Here is a 17870-nt window from a genome sequence, read left to right as displayed (position 1 = left end):
CATATGGAATGAAGCGGAACTTTAGGAGAGCCGAGATACATACACAACATTCATTTCTTGTAAAATTTAATAATTCTATGTCAATAAATCGTCTATCATCTCCAGCAATGTATGGTCAAAGGGTAGAATTCAGTTATGACGCAAAATATTTAGGTATTTAGGTATACTTGGATAGTTCTGTATTGATAAGAATTTAAATGTCCTTAAGCAATTGTATTGTTAAATCTATAACAGTACTAGAGTGAGTGTCTAATTTAACAGTTTTAGGTCAAGACAATTAAGCCATCCTTAGATGGATATCTGGACACAGCGGAATTGAAGGAATTGAGATGGCCGATGAATTACCTAAAGAAGCAGCGAGCAGAGAAGACTATGAAAAGTCTGTGTTCTTTAGTTTTAATATTCTAAAATAATACATACGAGAAGCATTTTCGTGTTTGGAATCTTAAAAAAGGAGCAAGGACGGCTAAAAGTCTGGTTGGTTCTAGAAATGGGAATTTATGATGGTACAAAAGATCATCTATGTCAGAAAATAGTTTTAAGTATAAATTTGTGTTTATTTATTTAATTTAATTGTGTCTCTATAAGGTTTAAATGAATTGAACCGATAAAAATAGCTAGTTTAACTATAAAAGGTAAGTTAATCATTATTGTGACCATAATTGATTTGACTCTCGATTTTGTCATTATTTACCTAATTGTACCCACCAGTATTACCTTAACTTGTTTCACAGATCTATTATCGTCAATAACTGAGGGAAATCTCTGCATATAATGAGATTATTGGAGAAATTTTAATGTATTTCAAGATCCAGTAAACATCCAGTGGACAAGCGCCGTGATTTTTATCATTTTGGTAACAAAAAAATCTTAAATATATTTTTTAATTCAACTTCATTACTTCAGGACATAAAAAAAATCTTCAAAACTTCACAATTCATCATACTAGAATTGCCTCTACTCTTAATTAATGTGAAAATGGAGAAACAGCATTAGTTTTGATAAAATAATTTCCATTTCTTGAGTCACTGCTCGCATAGAAACCCATTGATGCTGTTTCTGGTCCTCTACAATTTTCTTCTTTATATTCGTGAACGCCATCTGTACATCTTAGTGATGTAAATAATGGAGTTAAACTTCTCACAGATTCAGCATAATAACGCCATGATGTAGAATGATGACAGCTTATGCAACCAATGCCAACATCGCCTATAATTTGTTTGAACAATTTTGAGGAAAAAAATGAAAAAAAAAATGCAATGAATAGTTTTTACCATTTGCTGAAGGGCATGTATTGCAGCTTGGTTGGTTCTTTCCACCATTTGCCCAAAAGTCTAAGTCACCAGTTGAAGCAGTTGTTCCAACAAGTCCAGCATCAGTATGAATTATATCTACAAATCTTAAAGGTAAATATTAATTGATTGATTACTCCACGTACATATTGGCACCCTTTTGCCAAAATGGCAACATTTTTTGGACGATAATTTTTGCCCTAATTCGAATGCATAATTTTTGTTAGACTTTTTTAGATTTTCCATCTATTAAAAATATGATTTCTGATGTTGTTAACAAAAACGAAAAACAGGCTATTTTTTTGAATAATTAAAAATGGAAAACGAATGTTTTTTAATTGCCGTTTTTCTGTTTTTTTGAACATAATTTTTTCCCTGAACTTTTTAAAAAATTTAGCTTTTACACCAAAAAGAATTTTAAATTAACAAAATTTAACTAAGAAAATTAATATTTAGCAATTTGTTTGGTCTGCGGTACATTTTTAAATATAAATTTTTTATGGCGCCCCAAAAAAGTTTTTAAATTTTTTATTTTTTTTATTTTCAACACTTTGAAATATCGTTTTTATTCATTATTGTGCGGATCATATTTTAGCAAATCAAATAGGACGTCAATTTGGATGAAATGCATTGGTTTGCTTATAATAAAAACGGACCCGTTAACGGCCGTTTTTCAGAATATAACGGAATCGGGCGTATTTCAAAATTTGCTGCAAAAAAAAACAAAAACAGAAAATTTTTACTCATGAAAATAAATTATTTTTCTGCTCATGATTTTTAAGATTAGTTATAGTCTCTGATATTAAATAAAACTTAAAATCACGCTAGAATTTGAATTTTTAATAGCTCAGTTCCATCGAGTTATTGGGTTTTCGGTCATCTAGAAGTTTCAAATCAACGCATAAATATTATAATTAACAATTTTTCATTTTCATATACAACAACAAAAACAAATATATCAAAACGTTTTTTCATTGTTTAACAGTGTTCTTCAATGTTTTTGGATGTTTTTACAGTGTTTACTGAACAATGTTTGAATTTTCTTGTACCGGTATAAGGTTTGAATAATGAAAATCCGTTAAATGATGAGGTTTTTAAATTTGTGTAAGTTTTATATGGATCTTGTTTTTTAGATCTGGAAGTGACCTGGATCTTGGTTTTAGCTCTGGAAATGACCTGGATCTTACTGGCTCTTGGTTTTTAGGTATGGAAGTGACCTTGATCTTGGTTTTTAGGTTTAGAAGTGACCTGAATCTTACTGTATCTTGGTTTTTAGGTCTGGAAGTTACCTGTATCTTACTGGATCTAAAAGTTTAAGGTTTTTTATATCTAAAAGTGACCTGGATCCTACCGGATCTCGTTTTGTGGGTCGGGAAGTAAACTGGATCCTACAGGATCTCTTTTCGTGGGCTAGGAAGTGACCAGAATCCTACTGGATCTAGTTTTTGAGGTCTGGAAGTGACTTATTAATCAAATACTGATCGCTGGGACAAAAATGCGCTTAAGTCCCTCGATCAATAACACGAGGACTTTTGTAATTTTTTGTATAATATTGTAAAATTGCAATTAAAAATTTGCAAACAAATACAAAGAGATACATTATTTTTCAGCTTTAGTTAGCTAGATTAGCATATAATAATGCTTTTGTACTAATAAATTCATCTAAAAATAGATAATTTTGCAAATAAAATTTTTACAAATTTTAGCACTTTTAGTGTTTACAAAAATTCAAATTTTTGACAGTTAAAAACTTACTGGAAACTTGAATAAATTGTCCAAGAAAATAAACAAAGATTTTTGTAACGGTTTTAAAATATCCAAATATATTCGAATAATTGGTACTCCTAATATAGGAGTTCGAAAAATTGGTACTCCTAAAATTTCTGTTTGCGACCATTGAGATTTAACAAAGTTTGAATCGGTTATTTAACCGTGAAAACCGATTTTAATTTAATTAACATATTTTTACAGAGCATCTAAAGATCTTTCCAATAATATATAATGTATTGTATAAGTTTGAATGGTTAAGAAATTATTAAGCTTACAATTTGCGGACTGCTGATACGCCATTTTCATTATGAATCATACAATTAAGTCAAAAAAGACTTCCGTAGATTTGCCCCTAAAAAAAAATTTATTCTAAAACTATATGCTAATTACATATCTAAATCATTATGCTAATTTTGTCAGAAAATACAATAACTGGTTTTCAATTCAAACAAATTCAATACATTCACACATGAAAATGGTGTGAATATAAATTGAATAAAAGCGTGTAAAATACCTTGCATTTCCTTTTCTCAGGCCAGGATTTGATGGAACTTTAAACGAAAGCATAAACATTTTGATCAAAATTTCCACATTGAATGTTGGACCTTAAAAATGACAACTTCAAGATAAGCATTCTTTAAATAGAAATAATTTTACTTATTCTACTAACCTGCAGGATCTAAGCCAGTTATTCTTGGTAGAAAAATGTTATCAGCTTTAAGTATTTCACCAATCTTCCCAAACACATGAGCTCCAAGACTATGACCAACAAAATGAATTTGTTTCAAGTCATAACCAGTTTGTTTAATTTTATTTAAATATTTCAAAAAGGTTTTTGCAAGCTAAAAGTTTTTGACATTTTAATGAAGTTTCAAATTAGGGTTTGCAATACCGAAGCAAATTTTTTATAAATACCGGTATACCGGTATTTAAAATTTACGCAAAAATTTTATCTCAAGTCATAAAATTAGTGAATTTTTGCTTTTTCGATCATTTATTTTAAAAAATTACAAAAGTCCTCGTGTTATTGATCGATGGACTTAAAAAAAAGCAACTAAGTACACGATCCAATTTCAATTTTACTTCTCCTGCCAATTTTTAATTTAGATTTGACTTATATTTTAGGCAACACTCCATTCATTGCGATAAACATTTCAAGTATTCATTAAAGAAGCGGCTTGAGATGAATGTCTGATTCCTGATTCTGCAGCAAAGTGCCCATTTTTCAACCATGTTTCAACATCGTCAGGTCAGTTGATATACTATTGTAATAATAGTTTAATTAATAAAATTCAAAAATCTTCAATACTGGTATTTCGGTTTTTGAATCCGGTATTAACAGCCCTATTTTCAATCTTACTTTGTTCGAATTGAAACGAATGAGATTTACTTACTTCAGGAACAGATCCTGCAACAGCTATATAATTAAAAAAAGGCGAATAAAAACTCCAATCCCCGAATATAATATTGCTATCATTTCTATACAAATAAGCTTCAACCATAACTTTCCCAAACTCCTCTCTAAAACCATCTCTCCAGCCGTGAGTTATAAACACACTAGGTCTACTAATATTAAAGTAATTTTCATTTATTACTTCATTAAAATTTAAACCTTCTCTGAAAATTTTATAATCATTGTAATTAGAACCGATAAAAGCTAAGTAAGCAGAATCAAAATTTACTGAAATTGTAGCTTTAATAACTAAACAAAAAATTATCAATTTCATTACAACGAAAAGGTATTAAACGTTTTATTCTGAAACTGATGACAGAAACAAGCTGTTTATGGATAACTGGCACAGCTGTCATTTAAAAATAATAAAAATTACAAAAGTCCTCGTGCTATTGATCGAGAGACTTAAGCGAATTTTTGTCCCAGCGATCAGTAATTGATTAATAATTCAGTTTACTCGACTTATAAAACGAGACTCTTTAAGATTCAGGCCACTTCCCAACCCACAAAACAAGATTCAGTAGGATCCAGGTCACTTTCCGAACTTAAAAACAAGATCCAGTAATGTATAAGTCACCTCCCAAGCGTAAAAAAAAAATCATTTAAAAAAACTCAAACATATTAAGAAGTAACGGTTTTCTGAAATTCAAACTTCTAACGATTTTGTTGTTGTACTGAAAACAAAAATTTATTAATTATAGTATTTAGACAATGTTTCAAGATTTTTTAATGGCCGTCGCCGCAATAACTTTATGGAACTGAGCGAATACAAAAAACCAGAACTCTTAACGATGTTAGATTGCTGAGATCTCGCGTTGCAGCCGACCGAACAAAGTGTCTTATTAAGCTAACTTTTTGAAAACAAGTTTCAAAAATACGCTAAAAAACAGACATCTATAAGTTTTATTTTCATCACGAAGTAAGTGACTGAAAAATTAAAGTAATTTGAATTTGTCTGTTATTATAAATTTTATAATTGTTATAATTTATAGCATTATTTAAATTAAGTAGGCTTGTCAATTACAAATACCAATATTTGTGTATTTGGTGTGATTTGGAACACCAATATGGATATATATATATATATAATAATATGTAATCATGTAGCCAAATAACGTGTTTTTATCTTCACTCAATGAGAGAGTTGGTTTATTCATGAATCCTAAAATACTCTCACTAGACATGGATTAGGACCTAAAAGCATTTAAAGGTCCTGAGGTAAAAACAAAGAAGAAAGAGAAGCTCTTAAGTGCATTTAAGTGTGGGACGAACCTTCTCCCTATGCTTTAAGTCGAAATTGTCTACTCACATAACTTAAGGGCAAATTAACTGATAAATTGGACTGGGCAAATCAGCCGAAAGCACGAACTGGAAAAATTTGTTTATTTTTTGAATTCCAAAAAAAGCGTTATATTTTACATCAAAAAACTAATTTCAGACTGTTTCATGAAATGTTATCATTCTTAATAGAAATTTTACAACATTAAATCACCAAATTCAAATCATTTATTACGAATAAATGTTTCCATTTGGTTTCAATCATAAATTATGTGAAATTTATTTTGTAAACATTGAAAAAATTTTGCGAGTGTGTTTTGAAAAAATCGGTCGTGCAGGATCGATTAACGCTAATTTAATTAATTTTTTTTTAAAAAGTTAGCTTAATAAGACACAATGTTCGATCGTTTGTTCGGCTCCACCTAAAAACCTTTTATCTAGTCACCGTAGAGAGATCTGGTTTTTTTAATACCTCAGTTCCATTGAGTAATTATGTTGTTGGGCATTTAAAAGTTTCAAATCAACGCAAAATACTATAAGGATATTTCCACAGATTGGTTGAATTCCGTATATTCCTGTCTCTAATGTTGTCGTTTTTAGAAAGTTTGATTTGTTAAAATTTTAAACTTTAACTAATCAAATAATGTCAGAAACACTAGAATTATCTTTTTTTAGCTAATTAATGATTTCGTTTTCATCAATTTTCCTGATTAAGCTATAATTACAGCAAAAACCGGAATCAAAATTCAGTACGTTTTTGCGGATTTGCGTTGCTTTGAAAAAAATTCAACCCTGTGTATCCAAGCAAAAGACATTAAAAATTAAAATATCTCACTAATTAAGCCATAACAGCACCTAAAAATTAGACAAAATGGAAGATCTCAATGTTTTACATAAGCTTGTATCATCACAAGAACTATAAATTTCTCTAATTAAGAGAAATATTAATTCAAAGTCATAATTTTTGGAAAACTTTATCTGTGGAAATGCTCATCATTAACAATTTTTCATTTTCATTAACAACAGCATGTGATGCAAAAAGCTAACATTAGAATTCAGTTTCTTTTAAATAAATTATTTATCTATTTACAGATGAGTTTTCATATCTATTGGAACAAGATAAAAAACTAGCGACATTGAACGTTTTTTGAATGCTTCAGTATTAAAATAATATTTTTGTATTTTATTAATTGTCTGGTCAGCAAATAATATGTTCTTGATGAAAACAATTTCTTGGGCAAACGGGAATCACAAAATGATGATGTTCAACTTGATAGTCATACTCGAAACATACTCGGCAATTCTGACATTGAATTTTTTGTTTTGAAATTATTCAGAGGCTATTTTAAACTTTTTAAAAACATCAAAGTTTGAACTTAATATTGCTGAATTAAAGATTTTTTGTATAAACAAAAAAAAATTACAAAAGTCCTCGTGTTATTGATCGAGGGACTTAAGCGCATTTTTGTCCCAGCGATCAGTAATTGATTAACAAGTCACTTCCAGACCTAAAACACAAGATCCAGTAAGATCCAGGTCACTCCCAGACCTAAAAACCAAGATCCAGTAAGATCCAGGTAACTTCCAGACCTAAAAACCAAGATCCAGTAAGATCCAGGTCACTTCCAGGCCTAAAAACCAAGATCCATATAAAACTTCAAAAAAATTAAGAACTTCATCATTTAACGGATTTTCATAATTCAAACCTCATAACGGTCAAAAAAAATTCAAACATTGTTCAGTAAACACTGTAAAAACATCGACAAACATTGAAAAACACTGTAAAACAATGTAAAAACGTGTTGTTGTTTTTGTTGTTGTTGTATATGAAAATGAAAAATTGTTAATTATAGTATTTATGCGTTGATTTGAAACTTCTAAATGACCGATAACCCAATAACTTGATAGAACGAAGCTATTAAAAAAAACCAGAGCTCTCTACGATGTCTAGTTTTCGAGATCTCGCGTTCCAGCCGAACAAACGAACGAACAAAGTGTCTTATTAAGCTACCTTTTTGAAAAAAATTTCAAAAATGCGCTAAAAAGCAGAGTAATCTAAACGAATACAAAATTTCAAAATTCACAAAAAAAAAAAATTGAAAGTTCTAAAAAATTACAAAAGTCCTCGTGTTATTGATCGAGGGACTTAAGCGAATTTTTGTCCCAGCAATCAGTAATTGATTTGAATAGTCACTTTAAAAGCGAGATCCAGTAAAATCCAGATCACTTTCAGACCTATAAAACAAGATCCAGGTCACTTCCATATCTAAAAAACAAGATCCAGTAGGATCCATGTAATTTTCACACCTAAATAAAAAGAACCAATAAGATCCAGGTCACTTTCAGACTTAAAAAACAAGATCCAGATCACTTCCAGATCTGCAAAACAAGTTCCAGTAGGTTTATCGGAAAAATAAGCAATAAAAATAAAATTTTTTATAACGGTTTTCTAGAATTTAAACTTTCTAATGGTTTTGCAAGTTTAAAAATTTTCCCTCCATAAGATGTTTACATTTTGTACTGAAATCAAAAATTCATTAATTATAGTATTTATGCGTTGATTTTAAACTTCTAAATGACCGATAACCCAATAAAACGATGAAAATGAACTATTAAAACAATTCTGAGCTTTCTACGATGTCTAGTTTTCGAGATCTCGCGTTCTAGCCGAACGAACGATCAAACAAATTGTCTTATTAAACTACCTTTTTGAAATGCACAGAAAGTCATTCTCGAAGGGAATGAGCATAGTTTGATACCGGGTTTTGAGTAAATCATAATATCAGTATCGATCCCGGGATTGAGAATTTTCCAATACTGTAATGCCAAGATTGAAATTTTATACCGGTATTAAAATCTTTAGTACTGATCTTATCTCAATTGAAGTTGAATTTTTTTAGTTTGAATTAAATTAAACATACTCAAATATAAAAAATTCAAATTTTACTGCATTTTTAAATTTAAATGATTTCAAAAACATTTTAAATTTCAAAATAAAACTTAATTAAAAAGTATTAAAACAATTTTGAATATGGCCATCCTTTATTGGTTTCCAACCAGTAAGAACCAGCTGTGGCTGTGCTGCTTGCATAGAATCCCATATTAGCTGTTGCAGATTCTTTGCATGATGATGATGACTTAATAAGTGTATTCTTTGGACAGCCTTTAGCAGAGAAATTAGGCACTAGGCTTCTAACTGACTCAGCAAAGTAGTAAAAAGCTGCATCGTGACTGCATGAGGAGCAGTCTTCAACCTTAAATATAACTGTTGAAAAAATTAAGAAAATATATTAAAATTTAAATAAACCAAAACGAAAGTGTTGCATTACCATCTGGAAAAGTGCAGTTTTTATCACATTTAGGCTGTGTCACACCACCATTGGGCCAAAAATCGACATCACCAATAGCAACATCAATGCCTCTGTACCAGAATGCATTTGTATGGATTACATCGACGAAACTGGAATCACAATAATCATAGTTGACTAAAAAGTTAAATTGTTGTTACTTACCTAGCATCTCCTTTGAATAAAGGTTTAATTGGTGTTAGATTAGCGTCGACTCCAAAAATCTTTGCAATAATTGCAGGACAATTGTAAAGGACGCCTTAACAAAAATTTGGATTAATTTCAAAATTGTTGAATCAATATTAGCAATATTCGAACCTGTGGGATCGAGCCCCGTTATTCTTGGCAATGTATTTCCTTGGTCTTTAAAAATGGATCCAATTCGGCCAGCAACGTGTGCGCCAACACCAAAACCAACTGGATAAATTTTTTTCAAATCATAACCAGCAGTCTTTGTCTTATTTAAAAGATAGACAAAATTGTCGGCCATCTTTAATGATTATAAAGTTATGAGAAATTTAGTTTGTGATTCGATATTAATAAATAATGGAACAAAATAATTTATTAATTAAAGTATTACTTAATGTAATTTGTGTGAGAGTAAAGAGAGATTCCGTCATTATATATCTTTAATAAGTCATTTTCTCATGAAGTAAACTCATAAAACTCGCCAAACGAAACTTTAAACCTTAAAACTTAAAGCGGTGAAACTTAATATATACATGTAATTTAAACCTTCAAACTTATGCCAAGAGAGGTTTAACATGTCCATCCTGCTTAAGTTCTGACATGCCAAAATATAAATTTAAAAAATCATTTGACTAAATGATTGAGAATAAAAACTTGAAAATAACCTATTATTTTGAGCTGTAGTTGAATTGGCATTATAGTTTCAAATTATGATTTTAAACTTTTTTGCTCTTGTGACATTTATGAAATACAAACACTTTAACTTTGTTTAAATGTTACTTTAATGTTCGCGGCAGCCTTTTTTTTTTAATGAGAGTGTGAAATAAGTTTAAAAGTGAATTTATTTTAACTAAAAGAATTTTAGTACTTACATCATTAAGATAAAACATAATCGACGGATAAAAGTCTTTGGATTTTGCACCCCAATCAGCTAATATGATATTGTAATAGTTAGATCTAGTGGCAAATGCGCTATACAATTCCTTTACCACATCACTTGTGTAATTTTCCGATCGTCCATGAATAATCAATGCACTCAACTTAGTTTCATTAAAATAAGTTCCATTAATGCTGTTAAAACTTCCAGTCATTGTTAGATTTTGATAATCATTGTAGCTGGTGCCAAAGAATCTCAGGACGAGATTATCAAAATCGCCAGCATAGCAAGTCGTAGAAAAAATCGTTAGAACAATGAATAATTTCATCTTGGTTAAATGAAGTATCGGCTTAAACTGAAATGGTTATTCATGGGATATTGGATATTGGATATTGCACAATACATCTGATCAAATAGAAAAATTAAAAATAAATTTAAAAACACATTTTCTTGCGAATATTTATGTATGTGTACAAGGCTTGGTATTAATTTTATTCTTTTGGATGACTGAAATTGCGCATTCATTTTAAGTGGGCAAAATATTTACCATGAATACAGGATCTAAATTTTCATTGAAAACTGAAAGATATCCACAAGACCAGAGACAAAAACATTTTCATTAATTCAAAAAAAAAAAAAAAAAATCGATTTGTTAACTTTAATAATAATATGAATAGAAATTACAATTCTTTATTTAATTGATATGATAAAAACAGGGTAAAAATCTCCTATTTCTGTTGCGTGTTCTCTGTATAGATTAGTAGACAAATAAATTGAAAGAGTCTGAAATCTTTGAGCAATAAATACATGATTAGAATTCTTTACAGATTCAGTATAGTATTTTGGAGATGCTAAGTAATTACATGATGAACATTTTTATTAAAAATAAAACACGTTTTTTTTTTTTTACAAAAAATTTGTTTTAACTAGTTAAAGCCAAGTAAATGTCTACTTAATGAATAGTTCTAGTGGTTTTTTTTTACTTGGAAACAAAATTATTTGATTATATCTGTTCAATAGCTTATTGATTCGAAAAAGATTTTAAACTGTGTTTGGCGATCAAGGACTTGATATACATTGATTGATACAAAAAGAAAATAATCAAGTTAAAATCTTTTTAGTTCCGACTTATGCGATGAATTAAATAAAGGATTATTATTATTATCAAGTTGTTAATGCCGATGTAGTTTTGACCAAATACAAATAACTGAAAATTAGAACTGAATTAAAAAATAAAAAGAATACCTGCTCTTATCGAGTGACTTCAGTGCACTTTTGTCATTGCGATCAGTAATTGATTAATAAGTCATTCTTTGACCAAAAAAAAAAAAAAACAAGGTCAAGTAGAAATCAAGTCACTTACCGATCTCCAAAACATGATTAATTTTAATCCAGGTTATGTCAGAAAATAATACTAAAGAATAATACTAATATTAAAGAGTCTAATCATTTTTTCAAATTCAAACATTTTAACAATTACGAACAACAAATTTAAAAATTGTTCAGGAAACACTACTAAAACATTGAAAAACTATGCAAAATAATATAAAACAATGTAAAATAAAAAAACACATTGTTTTGGTTTGTCAAAATTAAAAATTGTTAACTATATTATTTATGCTTTGATTTGGAAATGTAATGTCTCTATTTAATCTAATCGATGTTTAATGTAAAAGTGTACTATTAAGCATATTTTTTTTCAAAAATGCACTAAAAACTTAAAAAAATAATGATTTTTTATTGTTAAAATTCATAAATCATCGTTCATCAAAATGCAATTAAGCACGTAAATGGAATAAACCATTCATTAAAATCATTAAAATCTACTTTGAATAAGGAGAATGGTCGTTAGTTTCAACATAATAATCTCCATGATCAGCATCGCTGCTTGCATAGTAACCCATAAAGGCTTTATCTCCATTACAGAAAAATTTCATTAATATTTTTGTATCGCATCGTTTTGCTTCAAAAATTGGTATATTACTGTATACAGACTCAACATAGTAGTTCCAAGATGCAACGTGACTGCACTGGGAACAGTCATGAAAATCTGTAAATACTTTTAAAAAGATATATTGATTATTGACAGGATTATTTTCGATTATATTCAGATTTGGTCGGTAAAACTCTGACTTCTTTCGTTTGCACTCAGATTTTTTCGGTTGAAAATGGAATTTTAAAGCCAAACCTTAATCAATTAAGAATTTTTAATTAAAATTAACATTGAATAAAATTAAATACTTTTTGGTAGTTTGCACTCATCACAATGAGGCTGAAAAACTCCACAGTTAGGCCAAAAATCAAGATGGCCAGATGAGAAAACGATCCCCTTGTAGAGTCCTGCATTCGAATGAATAATGTCCACAAATCTAGGATAAGAGTTTAATATATTTTTATTGTAATTTTGTGTTTTTTGACTCACTTGGCATCATCCTTAGAGAGAGGTTTATGATAAGATCCCATGAACTTCACCCAATGTTTCCAACAACTTGCGTGATTATAGAGTGAACCTGAACAGAATGTATGATGAAAAAAAGTCTGTAATTTTGGATCATAAAGAATTTTACCAGTTGGATCAAGTCCAGTGATTCTTGGTATTATAATATTTTGATGTTGCAGAATCCTTCCAATTCTGCCAGCAATATGAGCTCCAAGACTGTGGCCTATAATGTATAATTTCGTTAAATCGTATTTATTATCTCGCATTTTGTTTAAAATTTCGACAAAAACATCAGCAATCTGTGAAATGAAGAAAATATTATTGAAGTGAGTAATGTCTTCAAAAACTAAGATCAAAAGAATAGTGGGTTTTATATGTTATTTTTGAAGGTCCATTTTTTCAAACGCATACTTTTAAGCCTATTTCATGTGTGTACAGATAAAAACTGCAGTCGTTGACTAAGATTTAAACCCAAAATTCTAATTTTAAATAGTCAAATAACTTACATGATCAACTTCATGAGCCATGTCCGAATAATCATCAAATGCGTAAGCACTCCAATCACCGAAAATTACATTATGCTCCTTTCTAAACACGAAAGCATCAACCAGTGTCTTAGAATATTCACTCTTATAATCCATTTCGACGCCATGAATAATCAAAACACTTGGCAAACTTCGATTAAAATATTTTGATTCATGAATTTTACTAAAACATGAATTTTTCTTCAAATCCTTATAATCGGCATAATTTTTTCGGACAAATTTGAAATGTGCAGGCTCATAGGACTCTGCTTCGCTTGATTTTTTTGATGAAGCAAAACAGGACTTGGTGGCAAATAAAAGGAAGATGATTAATAATTTCATCTTAATTCACTGAAATAACGTATTGAACTAAATAAACGTAGTTGAAAATGTCAGGCATTCAATAGTCCATTGCATTAAACAACTGATCAAATTTGCTGATATAAAAATAGTTTTCAGATGTTTTAATAAATGAAAACTTTAAGGCACTTATGAAGCAATGTCTAAAATTTAAATCATAAAATATTTGTAGGGTTTGATAAAATTTTTAAAAGTACTACAACAAGATCGTATACAATGTAACCTGTTATACTGTTGAATTTTTATTCATTTTTTCTAAAGCTCGAATTCGACTCGGATTTTGTATGCAAAAGTCGTTCGACTTTTACGCTTTTTTATGTCTTGGGATGTTTTGAATCTAAAAACTCCTTCGTGCCTTCGTCTTTGAACTTTTTTACTCTTGACATGCACATTTACTCATCATCAAATAAATTCTCATCCATATCCGGTTGAAGCTTTCCTTTAAAGATTAACGATTTTGGAAAATTGCTAATGGTTGGAACTTGACTGACGAAAACGCCATAAGTATTTTTGAGAGAAATGGTGCTAAAATCAAACTTTGAACCAAAAAGAGAAGATGACCTTTTTTGGAGCAGGAGCAATAAGGAATTGTATCGGATACTGAATGAAGCCGATATTGTGAGGCGCATTAAAGTGAACAGACTAAGATGGGCAGGATATGTTACTAGAAGGTTTTTTAATTGTTAAAGGTATTTAAATCCGACTTTTTAGATGGCAAGAGATCGCGCGGTAGGCCAAAGAATTCATTCAGAGAATCACAATTGGAATTGGTATTTGGCAAGCGGTAGCCAGCGATAGATCCATTTTAATAATAAATTTATCGTTTAACGGTTTTCTGAAATCAAAACTTTTTAACGTCACCCAAACAGACGACCAAACATACATTGTATTTTATTAAGTTACCCTTTTGAAAAAAAAATTTCAAAAATGCGCTAAAAAAATTGTGCAAAATTCATAATTTTATCAAAACTTCATTTGAAGATAAAGAAGAGAAATTAAAGTAATTTATTTTTACAAAATTTTAAACACTTTTAAATTTTGTACTTTAAACAATTTTAAATTTTGTAAATTTCCAATAATAAATAAAGCATATATACAATTCAAAAGAATATAAATTGATTTATTTGAAACATTGTTTTAGATACAATTTCACCAATTACAAAAAAATTCGGAAGCTCTTAAAAGCATCCTTCCATAACAGTCAATTGTTGTACAGCACCACAGCCAACTTTTCCTTGAATATAATCTGGAAAGTTACTCTCGAGAACTCTCATTCTTGAGTGCCTATAATCGGCAACAGCATGTGTCGCTAATTGACATGAATCACTTCTATAAACTGGCTTGAAATTGGCTTGTTGGAATGGAGTATTTGTATCCCATCTATAGACTTCTGGGTGACCTGTGAGTTGAAAAAATTTGATTTTTAAATGCTGATTTTTGGGGCATAGTCTTTGCAAGAGCATTTTTTAAGTTTATATTCACAGATTAGAAAACTAGTGTTTTGGATTTTTCAGCAAAAGTAAGCATAATGGCAAGTTATGTTCTATTGCAAAAATTTTGTGATTGGAATTTTGCATCATAATCAAAAAACAGATTTGAAATTGGTTGAAGCATTGCTGAGAAAATAAAAAAATTCGCTTTCTGTAAGAAAACAAGCAAGCAAACAAGTTAATCTATGTTTACCTATAGAAGAGATGATTAGATTTTGACATGGCCAGGAACAGCCGTTGCTTCTAAAAATGCAAAAAACTTTCGTTTTCATACAAAATTTCAAAATCAATGGTTAATCCTAAATGGGTTTCTACCCGATACACTAGTTTGATTATATTTTTACGCTTGTTTTCATTCTACTATATTGTAGTTATTAAATCCTAGAGTAATAAACCAGACTCTTAAGTTTAAAAAAGTTATTATAAATGACTCTTACCTTCATGTCTAAAGAAAATAGCACATCCATTGTCAGTTCCAATAATGACCATTTTTTCCAATTTACTTCCAACATCTGTCGAGATTAAAATTCATAAATTAATTACTAAATTTCTTATTTATGATTCGGGGAATTTTTACAGGCTGAGACGTAATCTAGTGTTTGGCTTTTTAATATAACTTCTATATATCACGTTCGTTCCATAAACATGATCATGATTCATGCCAGGGTAACCCAACAGGGTCAAAAAAAGAATTTACAGTTGAGTTTTATGGTTTTTAGTTCTATGGATTATGGATTTCATGTGTCCGAGCTACTTCTATGAGATGAAATTCATTACCTTCAATTTTTCCATTCGTTCGTCCATCTCTTAAATAATCAGTCTGAATTGAGAATAACTTCTTTGAACACAAATATGTGAAGAATAAAGTTGAAGTTCCGCACGATTTTCTAGTCAATGTCAAGTATAAAACATCTTTCTTGCCACAACCTTCACTGACAGCCTTTGGTAGCATAACACGATAACCACGGCTAGCTTGAACATCATAAACAATAATAGCACGTGCAGCTGCATCCGATACATAAACAAATGGACGTCCATCACGTCCATAATCAACAGCTAAATATTGTAATCTTGAGTTTTTGTTGATAAGTCCATCAAATGTTATTGTTTTAGATAATTTGCCATTTTTGACATTAAAGGCAAGAATTTTCGGTGGACAATATTGAACTGGGTCATCTTCGAGTGTACCAACAACTCCTGTATCCAATGCCCATAAAATATCACTTCCATCAAGCACAATGTCTACAACTGACTGTAATGCTGAACATTTTCCCTCTTCTTGCATCGTCCAGCATGGGAATGGTTCGAATGACACGGAACAAGCTCCACGTTTTAGTTTTGTCTTGACAAGCGTTGCTGGAACTCCTTTGCGATATCTTGGCATAGCAAAGAAGACATTATCGCGAGAAATTTGTGCACGTGTTGCAATTATATTTTTAGGAATGAATTTACCGGAGTTTTTGAGAAGTGCTTTTGTGGTTCCACATGGCCATGAAAACTCAGCCCCGCTCCATTTAATATCTGGTGTCGAGAGAAGTTGACGAGCCTCTGGAGTAAGCAAACTTGTAGATAGTGACGGAAGTGGTGGGAACTGGTAGGCTGATGTGCTTGTGAATATAGTTGCAGTGGCAATCAGTAGGAACACCTTAGACATTCTACAGTAAAACGAGGATTTAAGATTGTTTAATTTTAAGTTTCTTGAATAATTTACAATTTTACTCACATTATATGTATTTTATATTCAAATGCACTTAAATTATAATCTAATTCGTCTTTCTTAACCCAAAAAATGCTGATCCACAAATGAATAAAATAGTTAAATTTTATGTCATTTTATAGCTTGCATTATTTTCACATAAATGCCATTGACATTGAAGGCAAATGCATGCAAACAACATCATAAAAAAAAACAAAAAAGTGAACTCATTCATTGACAAGTTGTCAGCAGTCGACGCAAAATATTTATTTTATGATACGTGAAGTAGTTTTTGGGAAAGAATTAAAAATTTTAATTTGTAACATGCATAAACAAAAAAATTACATTAAGAGAGCTTTCATGAATTTATTAAAAATCTGAAAAAAAAAAATCATAAACTTCTTTTACAAGTATTCGAATTCTTGGAGCAATGGAAAAATAACGGTTCTTGATTTTGGTAGTATGACGTTTTCTAAATTTTTCAAATTCTCAAAATACGAGAATTAGGTTAATATTTTGACCTGCTACAGAAAATCTATGTTTTGAAACTCAAGTCCTGGAAACAATTGTGAAGATTTAAACCTGAATTAAGTATAAATTCTCAATATACGCACAATGTTTCATCATATTGAAGTAAAGTATCAATGAATTAAGTAAATAAATTACGAAAAAACATCATCCTTTTTAAATTGATCAGAAACATAATCTCAAAAAATGGATTTTGCAGTAATTACAATGCCAAAATCCAATAAAACAACACGAATTCTCTTTGACGGGGTCATTGATGATAGCTTTCCATTTTCGACAACATACACATCAACAACCAACAACGAAGGAACAATTTTTGAAAATACAGCAGCATTCGACAACCAAGATTCAATCACAACCAGCACACCATATCCAATATTTAATATTCTATCGAAACACAGATCGTTAACATTAAGACACACCAAAAATCCAATAGAACAGAGTATCCTGAAAAATTCACAAAGAAAAAAATCAAAAAATTGTGACATTAAGAAAAAAGTTTTTTTCATAAGCCCAGAATTTGTTGAAATTTCATCTATCGACGAAAAAATGAGAAAGTCATTCCAGGATGAGCAGAAGAAATTTAATGTTTCATCAGTTACATGCAACTTATCTAAAGGAACTCC

General features: G+C 30.0%; 4 protein-coding genes across 4 annotated transcripts; all 4 read right to left on the bottom strand.

The window, feature by feature from the left end:
• Positions 1 to 550: 550 nt before the first annotated feature.
• LOC139099429 (lipase member H-like) lies at positions 551 to 4841 on the bottom strand. Its single transcript, XM_070651879.1, has 5 exons — positions 4457 to 4841; positions 3733 to 3904; positions 3577 to 3667; positions 1275 to 1399; positions 551 to 1209 (listed from the first exon to the last, which is right to left on the bottom strand). The coding sequence occupies exons 1-5, from the start codon at positions 4787 to 4789 to the stop codon at positions 968 to 970; spliced, it is 963 nt and encodes a 320-aa protein (XP_070507980.1). The 5' UTR covers positions 4790 to 4841; the 3' UTR covers positions 551 to 967.
• A 3878-nt stretch (positions 4842 to 8719) lies between these two features.
• LOC139099428 (endothelial lipase-like) lies at positions 8720 to 10569 on the bottom strand. Its single transcript, XM_070651878.1, has 5 exons — positions 10202 to 10569; positions 9459 to 9630; positions 9306 to 9399; positions 9123 to 9253; positions 8720 to 9058 (listed from the first exon to the last, which is right to left on the bottom strand). The coding sequence occupies exons 1-5, from the start codon at positions 10532 to 10534 to the stop codon at positions 8808 to 8810; spliced, it is 981 nt and encodes a 326-aa protein (XP_070507979.1). The 5' UTR covers positions 10535 to 10569; the 3' UTR covers positions 8720 to 8807.
• A 1355-nt stretch (positions 10570 to 11924) lies between these two features.
• LOC139099427 (lipoprotein lipase-like) lies at positions 11925 to 13548 on the bottom strand. Its single transcript, XM_070651877.1, has 5 exons — positions 13153 to 13548; positions 12774 to 12945; positions 12629 to 12716; positions 12448 to 12575; positions 11925 to 12265 (listed from the first exon to the last, which is right to left on the bottom strand). The coding sequence occupies exons 1-5, from the start codon at positions 13510 to 13512 to the stop codon at positions 12030 to 12032; spliced, it is 984 nt and encodes a 327-aa protein (XP_070507978.1). The 5' UTR covers positions 13513 to 13548; the 3' UTR covers positions 11925 to 12029.
• Positions 13549 to 14708: 1160 nt separating this feature from the next.
• On the bottom strand, positions 14709 to 16674 carry yellow-g2 (L-dopachrome tautomerase yellow-g2). The gene is made up of 3 exons (XM_070651745.1): positions 15798 to 16674; positions 15458 to 15532; positions 14709 to 14929 (listed from the first exon to the last, which is right to left on the bottom strand). Exons 1-3 carry the CDS (start codon positions 16672 to 16674, stop codon positions 14709 to 14711), a joined length of 1173 nt encoding a protein of 390 aa, XP_070507846.1.
• Positions 16675 to 17870: the final 1196 nt, after the last annotated feature.

Source organism: Chironomus tepperi, unplaced genomic scaffold (genome assembly GCF_022539635.2).
Source record: "Chironomus tepperi strain 1889 unplaced genomic scaffold, CSIRO-AGI_Ctep_v1 contig_467, whole genome shotgun sequence".
Classification (NCBI taxonomy): domain Eukaryota; kingdom Metazoa; phylum Arthropoda; class Insecta; order Diptera; family Chironomidae; genus Chironomus; species Chironomus tepperi.
This window is presented reverse-complemented; position numbering and strand designations above follow the sequence as displayed.